The sequence below is a fragment of the Centroberyx affinis genome, unplaced genomic scaffold (assembly GCF_046629955.1).
Source record: "Centroberyx affinis isolate AG114_WGS23_722 - 3 ecotype Tasmania unplaced genomic scaffold, CSIRO-AGI_Caff_v1 ptg000146l_1, whole genome shotgun sequence".
Lineage (NCBI taxonomy): Eukaryota > Metazoa > Chordata > Actinopteri > Beryciformes > Berycidae > Centroberyx > Centroberyx affinis.
The window spans coordinates 60,140-81,733 of record NW_027278844.1 but is presented as its reverse complement, the minus strand read 5'-3'; the positions used below and the strand labels follow the sequence as shown (position 1 = coordinate 81,733).

The 21,594-nt window shown below is 38.9% G+C and overlaps 3 protein-coding genes across 3 annotated transcripts; all 3 read left to right on the top strand.

Annotated features, from left to right (window-relative positions):
* Positions 1 to 6,466: 6,466 nt before the first annotated feature.
* On the top strand, positions 6,467 to 7,471 carry LOC139654687 (trace amine-associated receptor 1-like). The gene has a single exon (XM_071531830.1). It carries the CDS (start codon positions 6,467 to 6,469, stop codon positions 7,469 to 7,471), a length of 1,005 nt encoding a protein of 334 aa, XP_071387931.1.
* A 3,943-nt stretch (positions 7,472 to 11,414) lies between these two features.
* Positions 11,415 to 12,419, top strand: LOC139654712 (trace amine-associated receptor 1-like). The gene has a single exon (XM_071531861.1). It carries the CDS (start codon positions 11,415 to 11,417, stop codon positions 12,417 to 12,419), a length of 1,005 nt encoding a protein of 334 aa, XP_071387962.1.
* Positions 12,420 to 17,191: 4,772 nt separating this feature from the next.
* LOC139654703 (trace amine-associated receptor 1-like) lies at positions 17,192 to 18,196 on the top strand. Its single transcript, XM_071531850.1, has one exon. It carries the CDS (start codon positions 17,192 to 17,194, stop codon positions 18,194 to 18,196), a length of 1,005 nt encoding a protein of 334 aa, XP_071387951.1.
* The last annotated feature ends 3,398 nt before the right edge of the window (positions 18,197 to 21,594 follow it).

Genomic DNA, 21,594 nt, shown 5'->3' with positions numbered 1-21,594 from the left:
AACACGTGGCTTTCATATTGTGGCCTTTGTGCTTTTTGTTGACATCAAAAAGAACATTGTGCGAGTTTGTGCAGACGGCAAACACCTCAAGCAAAGTCAGTAAAATGTTCACAATGACTCAATTGCATTATTAAATATTTATGGTTATAATACCTCTGTGACTGTAATCTGTGATTTGTAGTTGTATAAGCCATTGGTAAGACATGAAGAGCTGTCACTGTACAGCAGGTAATGTGAAATGGGTTATTTAAGTTAACAAACATGAATTGATGTCTACTAATCAGCAGGAAACCATTAATGAAGGATGAAGATCTTTTAAAGGGGCTTGAGATGAGTACAGTTTTGGGCAGGCTTTGTTAATGTTAGTAAATGCTTTATTGATGGAAGAGGAAGTTCCAACACTGTGACAGATCGGTCATAAATAGGTCATGAACAGAGTTAAATTACTGCATTTACAAATTATTATTATTATTTTTTTTACATTTGCATTGAAATTGATCTACAACTATATTGGCCGTGGTGGTGGTTTAGCAATCACACACCAGGCTGAACTGAAACTGTCTCCCCTGCCGATGCCTGATCTTTCTTCCATTGAATGCCTTGCTCTAAAATGTAAACCTCCATACTCCATGACAGTGCTTCTCATCTACCGCCCCCCCAAACCAAACTCATCCTTCCTCCCTGAGATACACGACCTACTCACCTCACTCTGCTCCATGTCAGCTCCATGTCATTGTTGGTGATTTGAATATTCATGTCGACAACCCCTCCTGTCATTTTGCAGCGGAGTTCCTGAGTCTGACTGAGTGTCTTGGTCTGAAGCAGCATGTTCTATTTCGTATAGGTTTCGCCCTCTAAGAGCTGTCGCTATTGGGTTTATCCCTCTCGCGCATGCGCAGTCTGAAGATTTTCTTTCCCGCCACTTACGCTACAGTGGCTACACTCAGGTCCTCAATTATAGAATATACAGCGTCGGGACCTGAGCTCTGCTCCCAAAAATTTCTTCAGCGATCAAGCAGTCTAGAAGAAGAAGAAGAAGAAGATGAAGAAGTTGTCTTACCGCGCCGGAGGAGCTGTCCGCTTGTGTGCCGCCTGCCGGACCGGCTACATCCTGCTGTCGAACCTCCACCCCCGCTGCGAGGCTTGCCTGGGCGCCGTTCACGCCGGATTAGCGTTGACTGAACTGCAGCGGCGGGCGGACGCCTTTCACGGCGCTCCAGGTGGAGGGAAGCGGCGACGGTAGCTGAGCCGACCGCGGCACCGTCTCTCCGGACGACGAGCTGGACAGGATCCTCAGTGGCAACGACTTCCCTGATATTCCAGAGGAGATCCTCGATGGCTGGCACGAGTCAGCCGGCTCGGCTCCCTCCATCTCGGGCTCTCCTCCTGGTTCTCCCGTCTTCCCGTCGGGAGACCTGGAGCCTGATCTTGAGGGCGGCTTTCCCCTTCCCCACCATGGCAAGGAGCTCCGCTGCTGCGGTTCTCTTGAGGGCGGGGCTCCTCCTCCGCTCCAATCTGCCAGCCACATGCCGGCCGCCAAAGGACATCTCCTGGACATCATTAGGCAGGCGGCGGATTTGAGGGCGATGCCGGCAGAGCAACCTGCACCTGCTCACGGCCTCTTAGGCGGGGATGTGTACGTCCAGGAGCCGCCGGCCAAACGCCCCCTGCTTTGGCCCAGGTTTTGGAAGCTTCAGCCCTTCAGAGAGATGGCATTTTCCTTCCCCAGAAAACTGCGAGCTCCGGTGGCCAGATGGGAACCACCCCCAACTCCCCAGAGTTGGGGGTGGTTCCCTAGATCGGCAAAGCGATGACGGCTGTCCTGACTCTCGCCACGGCGACAACGGTGGCATCGTCCAGGATCATGGCGTGGCAGACTATGGTGCAGTGGAACATCTGGCTGCACATGTCTCAGCTTCCCCCTCTCATCCGACGAGAGTTGCTGGATGGTCCCATAGCCCCCAATGGGCTGTTTGGACCACTCCTCCAAAGCACCACGTAGTGAGGACAGACAACATGACAGCGGCAGCATACATCAACCGTCAGGGTGGTGTGCGCTCAGCCCTGACTCTTGCTGTGACTAGACTACTGCAATGCATTCTTCACTGGGATCCCTGGCAGGAGCATCCAGAAGCTCCAGTATATCAGAACAGCGCTGCCAGGATCCTGATGAGAGTGGGAAAACACAAACACATAACACCAAATCTGTTTTCATTGCACTGGCTCCCTGTCTCCTTCAGGGTCGACTACAAAGTCCTGCTACTCACCTACAAATGCATTAACAGACATGTGCCTCCCTACCTACAAGAACTGATTAACCCACAAACCTCCATCCGCATTCTCAGATCTACCAACAGCTTGCTCCTCCGGGCCCCCAGTACCAAGCTCCGCACCATGGGGGATCGGGCCTTCTGCTCGGCTGCACCGCGCTTGTGGAACAGCCTTCCTAACCATCTAAGGGCAGCGCAGACCCTGGACTCTTTTAAGACAGGCCTAAAAACGTTGTATTCAGGAAGGCTTTTTCGTGTCAACTTTTGTTAGCGATCTCTTTTTTCTTCGTTTTTATTTTTATGTTTTTAACTCTATAGCACTTTGAGATTCACTATGAATGAAAAGTGCAGTACAAATAACATGCATTATTATTATTATTATCATTATTATTATCATTATTATTATATTATCCAATTTAAAAAAAAATCAATATTAGCACCAAAGATCTCCAGCAAAGAAGTGCAGCAAACCGGAATCCCTTATTTGGGCAGAAATTGTAGGCTAGACTCTGTAACGCTTCTGTCTTCCGTGGTCTAGGAGAGAAAGTTATAGGCGTCCAATACTTCCGCGAGAGGTTTTAACATGGAGTCTATGGAACACCCAGTGCGTCCTAGACAGACGCGAAAGGGTACCTTTTGCGTCATTATAGCGACGTCAAGGGATTTGACAAAGAGTCAACATAGGACGAGTTGGGAATGAGAACGAGTTGGAAATGCTTTAGGTTCTCAGACTGCACTCTGTTTGCAGCCTGGCTAAATCTTGTTGTGAAAGTAATCAGTAAAATCATAAAATGAAATCTCAAATCAACAGGCAGTGGGTTTAGAGATGCTAAAATTTAATGTAATACCAATGCAATCTGTTAGTTTCGGTCAAAAGTCAGTAGAAAATCGGGTAAAGTTTGTTAGTCCATACAACAGTCCCGGAGATCCCTGGAAGAAGTACAATGCAACTTTTTCCAAAAGAACTGCAGTTGCCGGAGACCTGTCTTCAGTCTACAGAAAATAAAGGAAAATAACCATAAAATGGCCCCATACAGCATACTCCAAGGCTCTTGAAGCCAACAGATCCCAAAGTGACTTGACAAGACTGACATTTACACCATTATTTAGTTGAAATCAGCACTCTAGTTGTTGATTTCAAAATAAGTCACTTTTGCGCGAACCCTTGCCTCGATAGGTAAGACTAACTCGAATGACCAGAACCAAGACTTCCGGTTTGGCCGTTTAGCCTTCAAAATAAAAGCGTGGGATTTGAAAATAGGTAGAAATACTGTTTTAAACCAATTACTTTGTATTTAATTGTCAAATAAGTGAGCATCCATATTAATGTTTGATGTCATAATAATAATGAAAAATGCCATAAAATGTGACATTTTTAACTATAAACGCTATATTACACTGTGCAGAATACATATAGAACAGAGACTAAAGTGGACATCAAACATTAATATTGGTCAACCTATAGAAGGACAGAAACAGTAGGCACATCATATGTCAATCACTTTCACATCAGTGGATATTTTTTTTAAGCTTAGTAGTTCTAGTGTATGTAGTTGATCATGAAAATCATACAACTACGCAAAAAGCGTAGTGGTTGGAATCTCTGCTCTAGTGTATATATTTATTGTAGATTTTTCAATTTTATATTGGACATGAGATCCACTTCTTTAGGTATGCGGAATGTAACTTAAACTTTATGCATTGTACTCAGCTAATCATGTGACTCCATGGACTGATCATGTGATTGAATCAGTGTTGGGTACTAAAGATGGCTTCCTTCTATGTTGTTTTTTAAGTCTAATGAAGAGTCACTGTGCTCGAAACGTCACTTCTCTGGTCCATTAAAAGAATTGAAAGGAGCCATGCAGTATGCAGACTGTTGTTCACTGATAAATTAGCCATCCCTTAAGCCCACGATTGTTGATACAATTCAGTTTATGAAATGATGAGTGGGCCGTTTTAAGCCAACAGGGTCAGCCGTCCCATTAGCCTATAGTTTTTGAAAACAAAATTATTGGGTGTAATATTGTGAACTGCATTAGGTGTAAATATAAATGAAGGTCCAGGATAGAGTCAATAACATGCTGATCAGTGTCAAGCAAAGTAATTATTATTGAAAAAACCAAACCATGAATTTTAAACCATGAATTAAGTAATTACAGGCCCATATTGAATCTTTCTTTTTTAAGTAAGGTATTTGAAAAAGTTGTTTTTAACCAAATCAACAGTTCTCTGAACGAAAAACAAATTTTTTGAAAAGTTACAATCAGGTTGTAGGGTAAACCACAGCACAGAGACGGCCCTTGTCAAAGTTGTCAGTGACCTCAGAATTAGCACAGTTGACAATAAGGTCTCAGTTCTGATTCTTTTGGATCTAAGTGCCGCATTCGACACAATTGACCATGACATTCTCATGGATCGCCTTGAGAACTTGGTTGATCTCTCTGGAACCGTCTTAAACTGGTTCTGCTCCTGCATTTCAGGGAGATTTTTGTTAGTATTGGAGATAATGTGTCAGGGAAATATGATTTGCCTTTTGGTGTTGCTCAGGGAAGCTGTCTTGGTCCCCTGCTTTTTTCATTATATATGATCCCCTTAGGTGACATCATTAGAGAGAATAAACGTAATTTCCACAACTACGCTGATGATACACAGCTGTATATTTCACTCAACCCCGATGATGACAATGCTCTATACTCCCTGTCTACTGGTATGGCTGCAGTTAATAAGTGGATGAGCAACAATTTCCTGAAATTAAATGAAGACAAAACTGAAATACTCTTAGTTGGCCCACAAGCTAAAAGAGATCAACTTCTCTGTAAACTTGGGAATCTGGCTTCCTAGATACAGTCAGAGATAACATGCCTGGACATTGTCATAGATTTGGACTTAAATTTTAAATCGCACATAAAGAAGGTGACCAAAACAGCATTTTATCATTTAAGAAATATTGCCAAATTACGACCGTTCCTATCCCAAAATGACGCTGAAAAACGTATTCATACTTTTATTTCAAGTAGATTGGACTACTGCGATGCTCTTTTTACCGGTCTTCCGAAACAGTCGATTGAGAAACTTCTTGTTGAGAAACAAGGAAGATAGAGCATATTACCCCTGTTTTAGCTACACTCCATTGGATCCCAGCATCTTTTAGAATAGGTTTTAAGGTCCTTTTACTTGTGTATAAAGCAGTTAATGGTTTGGGACCGGCCTACATTGCAGACGCTCTGTCGTTTTATAATCCTCCACAAGCTCTTAGATCTTCTGCTGATGGGTTTTTAAACACAAACAATCCTACACATAAGAAAATAGGCAACACAGCTTTTTTTTAACTATGCTCCTAAATTATGGAATACTATACCTAAAGCCATGAGAGATTCGAGCTCAGTGAACATTTTTAAAAGACAGCTAAAAACCTATTTATTTAACTTGGTTTTTAATTAAAGTCATTCTATTTTTACTTTTTATTATTTCTTACATATTATATTGTTCTTACCACTTTCTGTTGCCCTTGTTTTAATTCTGTTTTCAATTTGTCTGGCGTATTTCTTTTAATATTAAGCATTTTATTTTTATTTTTTATTGTAAAGCACTTTGGACTGCATAATTTGCATGAAAGGTGCTCTATAAATAAAGTTGTTTATTATTATTATTATTATTATTATTATTATTATTATTATTATTATTATCACTATTATCATTATTATGTGGAATGCACAAAGTAACAAAATGTATTCAAGCTTAACATCACATAAAATATCATGTTTGAAAACTGTGGAACCCTTATCACTAGCTTATGCACTATGCCTAAGCCACTGATAAGTGTCCCTCATTACTCATGAATTTATCTCTTGCAAACAGAATACAGTTACCTACATCTTACTGGCCAAAAGAAGATTGCATTATTATGCTAATGAGCAAGGGATTGATAAATACGAGAGTCAAGTCCACAGTTACTGCTCAGTGGGGCAGAGATCAAGGATTCCCATCATCACCGATCCATAAACCTTCTTCAGGGTTAACAGGGATGGTATGAAAAAATAAAATTACAATTACTTTCTTCCAGAAAACAAATATTGTTGCAATTGTATAATCCTGTTGAAAGAAATGTTATTGTAATTGTGAGATTATCTCTGTATTGATGATTCATTTATAACAGAAAACCTTATTTAGCAGGATAGCAGAAGCCAGAAGGCATGGAAACTGAATTCATTTTCAACAGGACTGATGTTGTTAAGGACATACATCTCTGTTATGAATCAGAAAATGTATCTTGCCTAATGGTAATCACCCCTTCAACAATACGTGTGTTATTATATCTTTTCCTTGGTTCATTATCTGTTCTCACAATGTGCGGAAACCTTCTCATAATAATTTCCATCATTTACTTCAAACAGCTCCACACCCCAGCTAACTACCTCATCCTCTCTCTGGCTGTGGCTGACCTCCTTGTTGGGGCTTTAGTCTTACCCTTCAGCATAGCAGTCTCTGTAAGCTCATGTTGGCATCTTGCAGATTTAATTTGTAAGATAGGACGCAGCCTTGATGTTTCACTATCTACATCTTCTATTCTGAACTTATGTTTTATTTCTATTGACAGATATTATGCAGTGTGTCAGCCTCTGAGGTATAGAAATAAAATTAATTCTCATGCTGCTGTTATCATGATCGTGGTGTGCTGGGGTGTTTCTATCCTACTTGGAATTGGCCTGATAATTATAGGACTTAATGAAGGAAAATGTGAAGGAAGGTGTTTTGCATTTCACATTCCAATTTCAAGCATTACCGCATGTATTTTCTCATTTTACCTCCCAGCAATCATAATGCTTAGTATCTACCTAAAGATTTTCCTGGTGGCACAGAGACAGGCACGTAGCATCCAGAACACAAACTGTCAGGGCATAAAGTCTGGAGCATCTGTCAGTAAGATGGAGAGAAAGGCCACAAAAACTTTAGCGATTGTTATGGGAGCTTTTCTGATCTGTTGGACTCCTTTCTTTACTGGTAACACGTTAAACCCGTTAATTAATTATTTAATTCCAATATCTGTGATTGAAACATTTACTTTGCTTGGATGGTCAAATTCAGTGCTCAATCCATTTGTTTATGCGTTCTTTTACAGCTGGTTCCGGGTGGCTTTCAGAATGATAATTTCTGGCAAAATATTTCAAGGTCGTTTTGCAAACTCAAAATTGTTTTGACTGGTTGACTGGAGTGCTTAAGTATGTACTTTCAGGCAACAATTAACTATATGCATATCGACAGTGGGTGCTGGGTTAAGTGCTGAACATCAGTTGAGAAGTGGAACCCACACACCGAAATATTATTGAACTCTTTATTTCATGACAATGTTTCTATCCATAATGGATTGAATTACATTTTATTAATTTGGCCTAACGAAGATCCATCATGGATCAAATGTTGTCATGAAATAAAGAGTTAAATAATTCTCAGTGCTTAAGTACTAACATGCCAGTAATTATGCTTGGTACAATAGATACAATTTATTTCCACCCCATCTCATGTATATTTATTCAATTTATTACTGTACTCTACATATAAATGTTACATTTACATGCATGGAATAACCCAGCTATTGGCCATATTCCAGTTCTAATCTTATTCAGGTTAATCTTAATACATCATCCTTTGATACTCAGTGATTAAGTATCCCAGGTGCAATGAATAAACCAGTTAACAGAATATTACCGTCCACAGATACAATTGTCTGCCAGCAAAACATTATGAAAAATGCGTCCCTCAGCTGCTCACTTTGACTGCGCAGTAAGTTACTTCTCATACAAGGAAAATACATCACCACCCCCATAGCAATAGTAAAAGCTATACTGCTCACCATCATGCTTTTTGTTGAAAACAAAAAGGTATCCAAAACATTGTGCGAGTCAGAGTTTGTACGACAGATGGCAAACACCACAAGCAAAGTCAGTAAAATGTTCACATGGTAACCCTTTTGATAACTGAGTAAGCCAGGCATCTTTACTGGGTTTCTCATAATTTGATTACATTACTCTGTAGGTTGAAGTATGGGATGTTTTTTCTTGTATTTGTTGTATCTTGTTGTTGATCAGATACTCATTGTAATCTTGACATAATTGGACTTTCTCTTCTATTAATTAGACTCAGTTGCATCTCTCATTTAATATTTTGATTGTTTGGCATAGTTATATATGTTCATTTGATATTGTCATGAAATGTTAAATGTTTTCATTAAATATTTATGGTTATAATATCTGTGTGACTCTCATCCCTGATTTGTAGACTGTTTTTGTGTGATTTCCTGAAGTAACCTTTTGTGAAGCATAAAGAGCTTTCCCTCATGTCTTATTGACTGTAGTAAACCATTAGTATTATACTTGGAACACCATGGATGCATAATTGTCAGGGAGCCCTTAAGTAATGTTTCACACATACTTGTATAAGCCATTGGTAAGACATGAAGAGCTGTCACTTTACAACAGGTAATGTGAAATGGGTTATTTAAGCGTTAACAAACATGAATTGATGTCTACTAATCAGCAGGAAACCATTCATGAAGGATGGAGATCTTTTAAAGGGGGTTGACATGAGTACAGTTTTGGGCATGCTTTGTTAAGCAAAATAATGAGGGGAGGGCAAACTGTTAAGTTGGGTTCTTTCGCAGACAATAAAGACTACTTTGAGTTTAGCGTGAAGGCTTTTTACTTGAACAATATTTGCAGTTACAATATTACATGCGTGACTCACAGTTACGCTTCAGCAAGTTTGGAGCAAATTGTGGAATGTTAAGTTTCACTTTTGTTTTCACACCGGAAGACTCTGTTGGATTGAGTACACTGCATCTCTTAGCCAAAGATGCCCTCTAGAGGCCATCTGACGAATCGTTAATGACAGGCTGACTGGCTGACCTGAATATGCATCCTGATGCCCTCGGTTGCGCCATGGGAAAAACAGGATGTGCTGCCAACATATTTCTTTTTAATATCATGGAGAAACTAAAGGTAATCTCACATCTGACGAAATTGTGACTAAAAAGTGGCTAAGAATTGACTAAAATGATTTGAGTTCCTGGTGACTAAATTTTAACTAAAATTATGGAATTCGATAGGATTACATTTTGACAAAAATGAAAAGAAATTTTCATTGAAAGACTAAGACTAAACCCTAAAACTTCAGTTTTTGTCAACTTAATATTAACTAAAACAAATGCATTACGTGGTGACTAAAATCTGACTAAAATAAAATTTAAAACTGTGAATGACAAAACTCGAAATAAAACGAATTAAATCCAAAATTAACACTGCGCCTAATCCAACCTCTTTCACAACTGCACCGCAGGTCTGTCAGCACTGCGCAAGCGCCTCTGGTCACAAAATTACCAAAAATCTGTTGGACATGCCCAAGTGAGCTCATGCCATTTGTGCAAACATTTGCACCTTGATTCACAAAAAGTGAATTCGTGAGTAGGCAGAAGTCATGACACTTAGGAGAAGCTACGAAATGGCAAACATGCAAAGGCCACAAACTTAGTCCCATCAGAGATAGTTAGCATCGGCCTGAGCTAGTATTGTGGTTCAACATTCAGCGATGCGTTTACTTTGTAAGGCCAAGTGAAGACATAGTAGATGAGGCTTATGAAATGAAGAGGCTTAATTACATTGAGTTAGTAGCCAAGGCTCTAACAGTGAGGCTGAAAATCTAGGGTAAACTCAGTGGAAGATAGGTGTTGTGGATTTGTAGTTAGATCCATCACTGATTATTCAGGATTTAAGGATTCCTGGCCAGGGACAATGGCAGGCCACAAAGGCAGATTCTGAAGCATCTGAAAGGAGCAGCCAGAGACCCTAGCCAGAGACCCTGAAATATTTTGGTCACAGGAAATATTTCCATGCCTTGGACCTTGGATCTTTCTTGTGATTAAAATAGACGTTTTATGATTGTGTAGCTACGGTCACAGAAGTGAGAAGTCATACCCTGTCCTCAACTGTAGTAATTATTATTATAATTATTATTATTTTATATTCAGCTTACTGTCTGCTGATGCAGTTAAGTCTCTGAACTGATGGCCATTTAGAGCAGCATGGTCAGCCTTCCTTTAAGCTGACGATTGTAAGTACAGTTCACTGTCTGAACTGCTGAACCAGACATTTCAAGACAAAAAGGTTAAGCCTGTTGACACAATTCAGTTTCTGAAATGATGACAAGACAACAGGGTCAACCATCCCATTAGCCTATTGTTATTGAGAACAATGTTGAGATAAGAAATTTGATTGTAATATTGTGAACTACAGTAGGTGTAAACATAAATGAAGGTCCAGGGAGTCAATAACTAAGTTCTGATCAGTGTTGAGAGCAGGCGTGGTTCTGGGAAGCCAGAACTTCCTGAGCCTTCAGGGGGTGTCAAGGCCCTATATTCAACAAAACTGTGATGGTAGGTGCCCACTTGATAACCCCAATGACAAATCCACTCTCACCCAACCCCCTTTCCTATAACATCCAAGGTAGGTTTATACATAGATGTTCATCCAAAAGGAAACAAGGGGATAATTACATGAGAACCTGTGCATTGTTCAATGTCACCATCTCTGTTAACTGAGTATATAAAATACCAAATGATAAATGGATTGCTGATGGAGTCGATGATGGGGAGAAAAGACTGATGAATAGGATTTAAGCTTTTGAAAGATATTAAGCAAAATAATGAAAGCTGTGGAACCCTCATCATTGACTTATGCACTAAGTCTAAGCCAGTTCTAAGTTTTCCTCATTACTCATCATAAATTCATCTCAAGCAAACACAGTTAACCACATCTTATTGGCCAAAGAAGATTGAATTAATTATGGTAATGAGCAAGGGATTGATAAACACTTGTGTCAAGTCCAGAGTTACTGCTCAGTGGGACAGAGATAAAGGTTTCCTATCATCATAGATGCATTAACTATCTTCAGGGTTAACAGGTATGGCATGAAAATATATGTATCTCTAAAATAAACTGATAATCACTTTATTAGAAAAAACAGATATTGTTGCAATCGCATTATCTTGTGGAGAGGAATATTATTGTTAATGTGATTGAAAGTATCTCTGTATAATGATTTACTTAAAATGGAAAACCTTATTTAGCAGGGCGGCAGGAGCGAGAAGGCATGGAACCTGAATTCAGTTTCAACAGGACTGATGTTGTTAAGGACATACATCTTTGTTATGAAACAGAAAATGTATCTTGCATAATGGTTATCACCCCTTCAACTATACGTGTGTTATTATATCTTTTCCTTGGTTCGTTATCTGTTCTCACAATGTGTGGAAATCTTCTCATAATAATTTCCATCATTTACTTCAAACAGCTCCACACTCCAGCTAACTACCTCATCCTCTCTCTGGCTGTGGCTGACCTCCTTGTTGGGGCTTTACTCTTGCCATTCAGCATAGCAGTCTCTGTAAGCTCATGTTGGCATCTTGCAGATTTAATTTGTAAGATAGGACGCAGCCTTGATGTTTCACTATCTACATCCTCTATTCTGAACTTATGTTTTATTTCTATTGACAGATATTACGCAGTGTGTCAGCCTCTGAGGTATAGAAGTAAAATTAATTCTCATGCTGCTGTGATCATGATCGTGGTGAGCTGGGGTGTTTCTATCCTACTTGGAATTGGCCTGATAATTATGGGACTTAATGAAGGAAAATGTGAAGGAAGGTGTTTTGCATTTCACATTCCAACTTCAAGCATTACCGCATGTATTTTCTCATTTTACCTCCCAGCAATCATAATGCTTAGTATCTACTTAAAGATTTTCCTGGTGGCACAGAGACAGGCACGTAGCATCAAGAATACAAACTGTCAGGGCATAAAGTCTGGAGCATCTGTCAGTAAGATGGAGAGAAAGGCCACAAAAACTTTGGCGGTTGTTATGGGAGCATTTCTGATCTGTTGGACTCCTTTCTTTACTGGTATGACCCTAAATCCATTAATTAATTATTTAATTCCAATATCTGTGATTGAAACATTTACTTTGCTTGGATGGTCAAATTCAATGCTCAATCCTTTTGTTTATGCATTCTTTTACAGCTGGTTCCGGGTGGCTTTCAGAATGATAATTTCTGGCAAAATATTTCAAGGTCGTTTTGCAAACTCAAAATTGTTTTGACTGATTGACTGGAGTGCTTAAGTATGTACTTTCAGGCAACAATTAACTATATGCATATCGACAGTGGGTGCTGGGTTAAGTGCTGAACATCAGTTGAGAAGTGGAACCCACACACTGAAATATTATTGAACTTTTTATTTCATGACAACGTTACTTCCATGATGGATCGAATTCCATTTTTTAAAAATTGGCCTATTGAAGATCCATCATGGATCTAAACATTGTCATGAAATAAAGAGTTAAATAATTCTCAGTACTTAAGTACTAACATGCCAATAATTATGCTTGGTACAATAGATACAATTTATTTCCACCCCATCTCATGTATATTTATTCAATTTATTACTGTACTCTACATATAAATGTTACATTTACATGCATGGAATAACCCAGCTATTAGCCATATTCCAGTTCTAATCTTATTCAGGTTAATCTTAATACATCATCCTTTGATACTCATTGATTAAGTATCCCAGGTGCAATGAATAAACCAGTTAACAGAATATTACCGTCCACAGATACAATTGTCTGCCAGCAAAACATTATGAAACATGCGTCTCTCAGCTGCTCACTTTGACTGAGACATGGTAACCCTTTCGATACCTGAGTAAGCCAGGCATCTTTACTGGGTTTCTCATAATTTGATTACATTACACTGTAGGTTGAAGTATGGGATGTTATCTCTTGTATTTGTTGTATCTTGTTGTTGATCAGATACTCATTGTAATCTTGACATAATTGGACTTTCTCTTCTATTAATTAGACTCAGTTGCATCTCTCATTTAATATTTTGATTGTTTGGCATAGTTATATATGTTCATTTGATATTGTCATGAAATGTTAAATGTTTTCATTAAATATTTATGGTTATAATATCTGTGTGACTCTCATCCCTGATTTGTAGACTGTTTTTGTGTGATTTCCTGAAGTAACCTTTTGTGAAGCATAAAGAGCTTTCCCTCATGTCTTATTGACTGTAGTAAACCATTAGTATTATACTTGGAACACCATGGATGCATAATTGTCAGGGAGCCCTTAAGTAATGTTTCACACATACTTGTATAAGCCATTGGTAAGACATGAAGAGCTGTCACTTTACAACAGGTAATGTGAAATGGGTTATTTAAGCGTTAACAAACATGAATTGATGTCTACTAATCAGCAGGAAACCATTCATGAAGGATGGAGATCTTTTAAAGGGGGTTGACATGAGTACAGTTTTGGGCATGCTTTGTTAAGCAAAATAATGAGGGGAGGGCAAACTGTTAAGTTGGGTTCTTTCGCAGACAATACAGACTACTTTGAGTTTAGTGTGAAGGCTTTTTACTTGAACAATATTTGCAGTTACAATATTACATGCGTGACTCACAGTTACGCTTCAGCAAGTTTGGAGCAAATTGTGGAATGTTAAGTTTCACTTTTGTTTTCACACCGGAAGACTCTGTTGGATTGAGTACACTGCATCTCTTAGCCAAAGATGCCCTCTAGAGGCCATCTGACGAATCGTTAATGACAGGCTGACTGGCTGACCTGAATATGCATCCTGATGCCCTCGGTTGCGCCATGGGAAAAACAGGATGTGCTGCCAACATATTTCTTTTTAATATCATGGAGAAACTAAAGGTAATCTCACATCTGACGAAATTGTGACTAAAAAGTGGCTAAGAATTGACTAAAATGATTTGAGTTCCTGGTGACTAAATTTTAACTAAAATTATGGAATTCGATAGGATTACATTTTGACAACAATGAAAAGAAATTTTCATCGAAAGACTAAGACTAAACCTAAAACTCTTCAGTTTTTGTCGACTAAATATTAACTAAAACAAATGCATTACGTGGTGACTAAAATCTGACTAAAATAAAATTTAAAACTGTGAATGACAAAACTCGAAATAAAACGAAATAAATCCAAAATTAACACTGCGCCTAATCCAACCTCTTTCACAACTGCACCGCAGGTCTGTCAGCACTGCGCAAGCGCCTCTGGTCACAAAATTACCAAAAATCTGTTGGACATGCCCAAGTGAGCTCATGCCATTTGTGCAAACATTTGCACCTTGATTCACAAAAAGTGAATTAGTGAGTAGGCAGAAGTCATGGCACTTAGGAGAAGCTAGGAAATGGCAAACATGCAAAGGCCACAAACTTAGTCCCATCAGAGATAGTTAGCATCGGCCTGAGCTAGTATTGTGGTGCAACATTCAGCGATGCGTTTACTTTGTAAGGCCAAACGAAGACATAGTAGATGAGGCTTATGAAATGAAGAGGCTTAATTACATTGAGTTAGTAGCCAAGGCTCTAACAGTGAGGCTGAAAATCTAGGGTAAACTCAGTGGAAGATAGGTGTTGTGGATTTGTAGTTACATCCACCACTGATTATTCAGGGATTTAAGGATTCCTGGCCAGGGATAATGGCAGGCCACAAAGGCAGATTCTGAAGCATCTGAAAGGAGCAGCCAGAGACCCTAGCCAGAGACCCTGAAATATTTTGGTCACAGGAAATATTTCCATTGCCTTGGACCTTGCTTGTGATTAAAATAGACGTTTTATGATTGTGTAGCTATGGTCACAGAAGTGATAAGTCATACCCTGTCCTCAATTGTAGTAATTATTATTGTAATCAGAGCCGGGTGGCCCTATACGCTCTGCGTAGGGCCCCGCAAATTACGCAAGGGCCCCGCCTCCTCCTCGTGTCAAAGCGTGTGTCAGTGTTTACAACTTCGATGAGAGGATGAAGCGGAACTATCCTTCTGGTCACGAAAAGAGGAGAAAAAAAACACCATGAGAGTGAATTGCGGGAACAGCAATCAGGTAAACTTGTGTTCTCTCCTCTCCAAGTTTGATGTCAGCAAATAACAGTAACGTTAAGTTGATGTGCTAGCTTGCAGTGCATCTCTCTCTAGTCTGTCTGTCTTGCTAACCTAGCTGGGCAGTGCATCTCTTGGTCTGTCTGTGTCTTGCTTGCTTGCCAGCCACTTCCAGGGCTGTGTTCTGTAACTTTGTGCCTGACAAAAGTGAGAGTGAAATACAACTATTTATTACGTTTGATAAACGACAACGGGCAACGGTGTTTATAGACTGCAGCTCGGAAAAGATAACTGTGTCGCGCGTGAACATGCGTTCATATTCACGTGCACAAAATGAAACTCGCGCTTTCCAGCAGCAACCACTGTGGGGACCAGTCCAGACAATATATGGGTGTGATGGCACTCCTCATAGGCGCACATAATTTTAAAACAAGACAATGATTATCTAATCTCACAGTCAAGGTTTAGTTGACTGAGAGATTTCGTAACTTTAGTTACGACATTGACTATTGATTAAATATTGAATTTAAAATGTTGATTAGCTGGGCATACTGGGCAATATGGATGCACATTTCTCAGTAAATAATAACCATCAAGTATTCAGCCAAGCCATAGTATAAATAGTATTTTATATTTGAAAATGTATAAAAGGAAATCTGGGGGAGCCAGTTTGAATGGGCCTGATGCAGCTGATAAAATTAATAATAGTACTGTTATCTATAATTAACATAATTTACATTACACTGAGCCAAAGCTCAGTGTTCAGGTAGGAGGGCCCCTTAGCAAAATTTTGCTTAGGGCCCCAGGGAGGTCAGGACCAGCTCTGATTATAATTATTATTATTTTATATTCAGCTTACTGTCTGCTGATGCAGTTAAGTCTCTGAACTGATGGCCATTTAGAGCAGCATGGTCAGCCTTCCTTTAAGCTGACGATTGTAAGTACAGTTCACTGTCTGAACTGCTGAACCAGACATTTCAAGACAAAAAGGTTAAGCCTGTTGACACAATTCAGTTTCTGAAATGATGACAAGACAACAGGGTCAACCATCCCATTAGCCTATTGTTATTGAGAACAATGTTGAGATAAGAAATTTGATTGTAATATTGTGAACTACAGTAGGTGTAAACATAAATGAAGGTCCAGGGAGTCAATAACTAAGTTCTGATCAGTGTTGAGAGCAGGCGTGGTTCTGGGAAGCCAGAACTTCCTGAGCCTTCAGGGGGTGTCAAGGCCCTATATTCAACAAAACTGTGATGGTAGGTGCCCACTTGATAACCCCAACGACAAATCCACTCTCACCCAACCCCCTTTCCTATAACATCCAAGGTAGGTTTATACATAGATGTTCATCCAAAAGGAAACAAGGGGATAATTACATGAGAACCTGTGCATTGTTCAATGTCACCATCTCTGTTAACTGAGTATATAAAATACCAAATGATAAATGGATTGCTGATGGAGTCGGTGATGGGGAGGAAAGATTTAAGCTTTTGAAAGATATTAAGCAAAATAATGAAAGCTGTGGAACCCTCATCATTGACTTATGCACTAAGTCTAAGCCAGTTCTAAGTTTTCCTCATTACTCATCATAAATTCATCTCAAGCAAACACAGTTAACCACATCTTATTGGCCAAAGAAGATTGAATTAATTATGGTAATGAGCAAGGGATTGATAAACACTTGTGTCAAGTCCAGAGTTACTGCTCAGTGGGACAGAGATAAAGGTTTCCTATCATCATAGATGCATTAACTATCTTCAGGGTTAACAGGTATGGCATGAAAATATATGTATCTCTAAAATAAACTGATAATCACTTTATTAGAAAAAACAGATATTGTTGCAATCGCATTATCTTGTGGAGAGGAATATTATTGTTAATGTGATTGAAAGTATCTCTGTATAATGATTTACTTAAAATGGAAAACCTTATTTAGCAGGGCGGCAGGAGCGAGAAGGCATGGAACCTGAATTCAGTTTCAACAGGACTGATGTTGTTAAGGACATACATCTCTGTTATGAATCAGAAAATGTATCTTGCATAATGGTAATCACCCCTTCAACTATACGTGTGTTATTATATATTTTCCTTGGTTCATTATCTGTTCTCACAATGTGTGGAAATCTTCTCATAATAATTTCCATCATTTACTTCAAACAGCTCCACACTCCAGCTAACTACCTCATCCTCTCTCTGGCTGTGGCTGACCTCCTTGTTGGGGCTTTACTCTTGCCATTCAGCATAGCAGTCTCTGTAAGCTCATGTTGGCATCTTGCAGATTTAATTTGTAAGATAGGACGCAGCCTTGATGTTTCACTATCTACATCCTCTATTCTGAACTTATGTTTTATTTCTATTGACAGATATTACGCAGTGTGTCAGCCTCTGAGGTATAGAAGTAAAATTAATTCTCATGCTGCTGTGATCATGATCGTGGTGAGCTGGGGTGTTTCTATCCTACTTGGAATTGGCCTGATAATTATGGGACTTAATGAAGGAAAATGTGAAGGAAGGTGTTTTTCATTTCACATTCCAATTTCAAGCATTACCGCATGTATTTTCTCATTTTACCTCCCAGCAATCGTAATGCTCAGTATCTACCTAAAGATTTTCCTGGTGGCACAGAGACAGGCACGCAGCATCAAGAACACAAACTGTCAGGGCATAAAGTCTGGAGCATCTGTCAGTAAGATGGAGAGAAAGGCCACAAAAACTTTGGCGATTGTTATGGGAGCATTTCTGATCTGTTGGACTCCTTTCTTTACTGGTAACACGTTAAACCCGTTAATTAATTATTTAATTCCAATATCTGTGATTGAAACATTTACTTTGCTTGCATGGTCAAATTCAGTGCTCAATCCTTTTGTTTATGCATTCTTTTACAGCTGGTTCCGGGTGGCTTTCAGAATGATCATTTCTGGCAAAATATTTCAAGGTCGTTTTGCAAACTCAAAACTGTTTTGATTGATTGACTGGAGTGCTTAAGTACTAACATGTCAATAATTATGCTTGGTAGGCTACAATAGATACAATTAACTTCCACTTCATCTCATGTATATTTATTCAATTTATTACTGTACTCTACGTACAAATGTTACATTTACATGCATGGAATAACCCAGCTATTGGCTAGATTCCAGTTCTAATCTTATTCAGGTTAAACTCATTACATCATCCTTTGATACTCTGTGATTGAGTATCCCTGTTGCAATAAATAAACCAGTTAACAGATTATTACCGTCCACAGATACAATGGTCTGCCAGCTTTCATAATGTGGCCTTTGTGCTTTTTGTTGACATCAAAAAGAACATTGTGCGAGTTTGTGCAGACGGCAAACACCTCAAGCAAAATCAGTAAAATGTTCACAATGACTCAATTGCATCATTAAATATTTATGGTTATAATACCTCTGTGACTCTCATCTGTGATTTGTAGTTGTATAAGCCATTGGTAAGACATGAAGAGCTGTCACTACAGCAGGTAATGTGAAATGGGTTATTTAAGTTAATAAACATGAATTGATGTCTACTAATCAGCAGGAAACCATTAATGAAGGATGAAGATCTTTTAAAGGGGGTTGAGATGAGTACAGTTTTGGGCAAGCTTTGTTAATGTTAGTAAGTGCTCTGTTGATGGAAGAGGAAGTTCCAAAACTGTGACAGATCGGTCATAAATAGGTCATGAACAGAGTTAAATTACTGCATTTACAAATGCATATAATCACTTAGTTAATATGAAGAGATTTATTCATGCCTTATTGTCATGGCTGCTCCATCTACTGCCCATTCCTAGTCTTCCTCTGCTTGTTGCCTGCCCAGCTGATTCTTATTGTGCTGATTCCCTTCCCAGTGTATATAAGGTTGTTCCTCCCTCTAGTTTGTGTAAGATTGTAATGCCAGCTATTCGTAGTATTCTGTTACATCACTACACGGCCATCTTGGTAGGAAAATAACAGTTGATTGTCATAAATTAACAGGGGATTGCATTCAAATGACAAACACAGCCAATGAGCTGTGTGTATTGTAAAGCGCCATATTGGTAGGAAATGCATGTGACATCATGGAAATACTATGAATAGACCTAGCTTGCAATCCAGTTTTTGATAGTCCAGTAGTAGACTACCTATTTGTCTGTTCCTATCTATCCTTTGAGTTCTGTTACCTGCCAGTTTACCATTAAACCATCAGTTATCCCTGCAACCTTTTGCCTCCGTGTCTGCATTTGGGTCTGGGTCCTGAGCCTCACACTTAGTTAAACATTTGTTCACCATTAATTAATGCATTTACTCACATTAGTTAATACAACCTTATTATAAAGTGTTACCAATTTCTTACTTGTACATCGAGACTCAAATCTGAATCAGACATTACTCCTTTGCCACAAATTGTAGACTGACTACAAAGTTGTTGCTGAATCAGCTTAACCCGTTGAGCTGAAAACACTAATGAAAAGTCTGTAACTCTTGAAAGATATACGATTAGCATTCTTAGAAGTGGGACACTTTGTAGCTACGTGGTGTGTTCAATTAATGATAAGTATAACTTACGAATTTCTCCTTTAATACCCTATGACACAATTTGGCTCTGCACATGAAGTCAGGAAAGATATATTACTGAGTAGGCATATGTTGAGACAGTTGTAAAAACTAAAAAACTAGGGACTGGGAATTACCAGCAAACATAGGCCAGCAACTTACAGTCCCACCAATGCTAGTCAGCACCAGCCTAAGCTCTGAACTGGTATTGTGGTGCAACACACAGCAGTCTATTTCCACAAGTCTAAAGTATGTATCCAAAGATTAGTTTCTATGTTTTGGGATGAATGGATGGATTTCCCTTTGAAAGGAGTGCGTGGTCTAGATGGTGACCCTGGGAAGACTTCAGAGGCTTCTGCCTCACCAGGGGTACTTACTCTCTGGGAACCTTGGGGATTGACAGTGTTGGATACAGGGTTAGATCTTAAGTCATCACTGAAAAACTCCTTGTAGCACCCAATAATGTAATCATTTCCTGAAAATGTAATAACTCCTGAAAATGTAATAAAATTTGCACTTAACTTGATCGAAAATGTAATAAAACCCAATTATGTAATAATTTGACCAATAATGTAATAAAATGTCCTGACTGATATTGTAATTACATTTTTATAGAAACGATAATGTAATACCTTTCAGGTGGGTCATTTTTTTTTTCAAAACTGATGATGTTCATTTTCAGTCCAGAGTTCAACATTTTGTGTTTTAAGAATTTAAGAATGTATATACATTGGATTTCAACTATTAGGGTAAAGTGCAGAGATTGAGCACCATACAGCCATATGCACACTCAGGGACAGTGTGGGTGACGGACTACCTCCTTGGGAGACCATTCCAGGTCAGATAAGCTTCTGAGCAGCACTGGGGACCCAGGTAACTGTTCCCTAAACCTTCCTCTTCACTCTCTATACCACGGATTTCCAACAAAGCATTGCCTCATGAAAACAACCACAATCAAACAAAACAACTTTCGGTGACACTTCATTTGAAGGAGGTATACATAAGCATTCATAACACCTACATACGCACTACATGACACCTGACATAAACATACATAACCAGTCATAAATGTTTGTTCCACCTGGTCATAAAGGGTTATTATGTCACTCTCAATGTCAAATTGACATCATCCTCTATGTCAAGTGACATATTGGTCAGTTGACATATACTGTCATCCTGATATGTTATGACATTTTTTGCTTCAAAATGACATAGTACTTTATGACAATTGACATTGTCGTTCTGCATGTTCCTCATTAAGTCAAAATAATATAACGAACAGCCAATCATTTTGGCCAGTAGGTGGAGCTCTAGTGGAGCTAAACTGAAAATACCTCCAGCACTAGCTACACAAAATACCTCCAGCACTAGCTACACACCGCATTGAAGTTTTCTCCCTATAGGATATGATCACTTGGCAAGGTACAGTATGAAATATCACAACATCAATTCCTGCAGATTTCTGTAGGATATCAGAAAGAGTTTGATAGGATATGAGGATAAAGTGGTACACTGTAACAAATTTCCCTGTTAAATTACAGTAAACTACTGGCAGCTACAGTTGCCAGCATGAAACTGTTATTCTACAGTGTACCTACTGTAATCTACAACAACAGTTTATTACTGTAAAAAATATTACAGTACTGTGCTGTATAGAATATAAGCTTTAAAGTATAATACTGTCAGCTGTTTGGTTGCCATTATACTGTTATTTTAGTGTTCCTACTGTAATCTCCATAAACAGTTTATTACTGTAAAATGTATTAAAGTGCTGTAGAATGTGATCTTTACAGTATAACACTGCTAAAAACAAATTATTTAAAAATT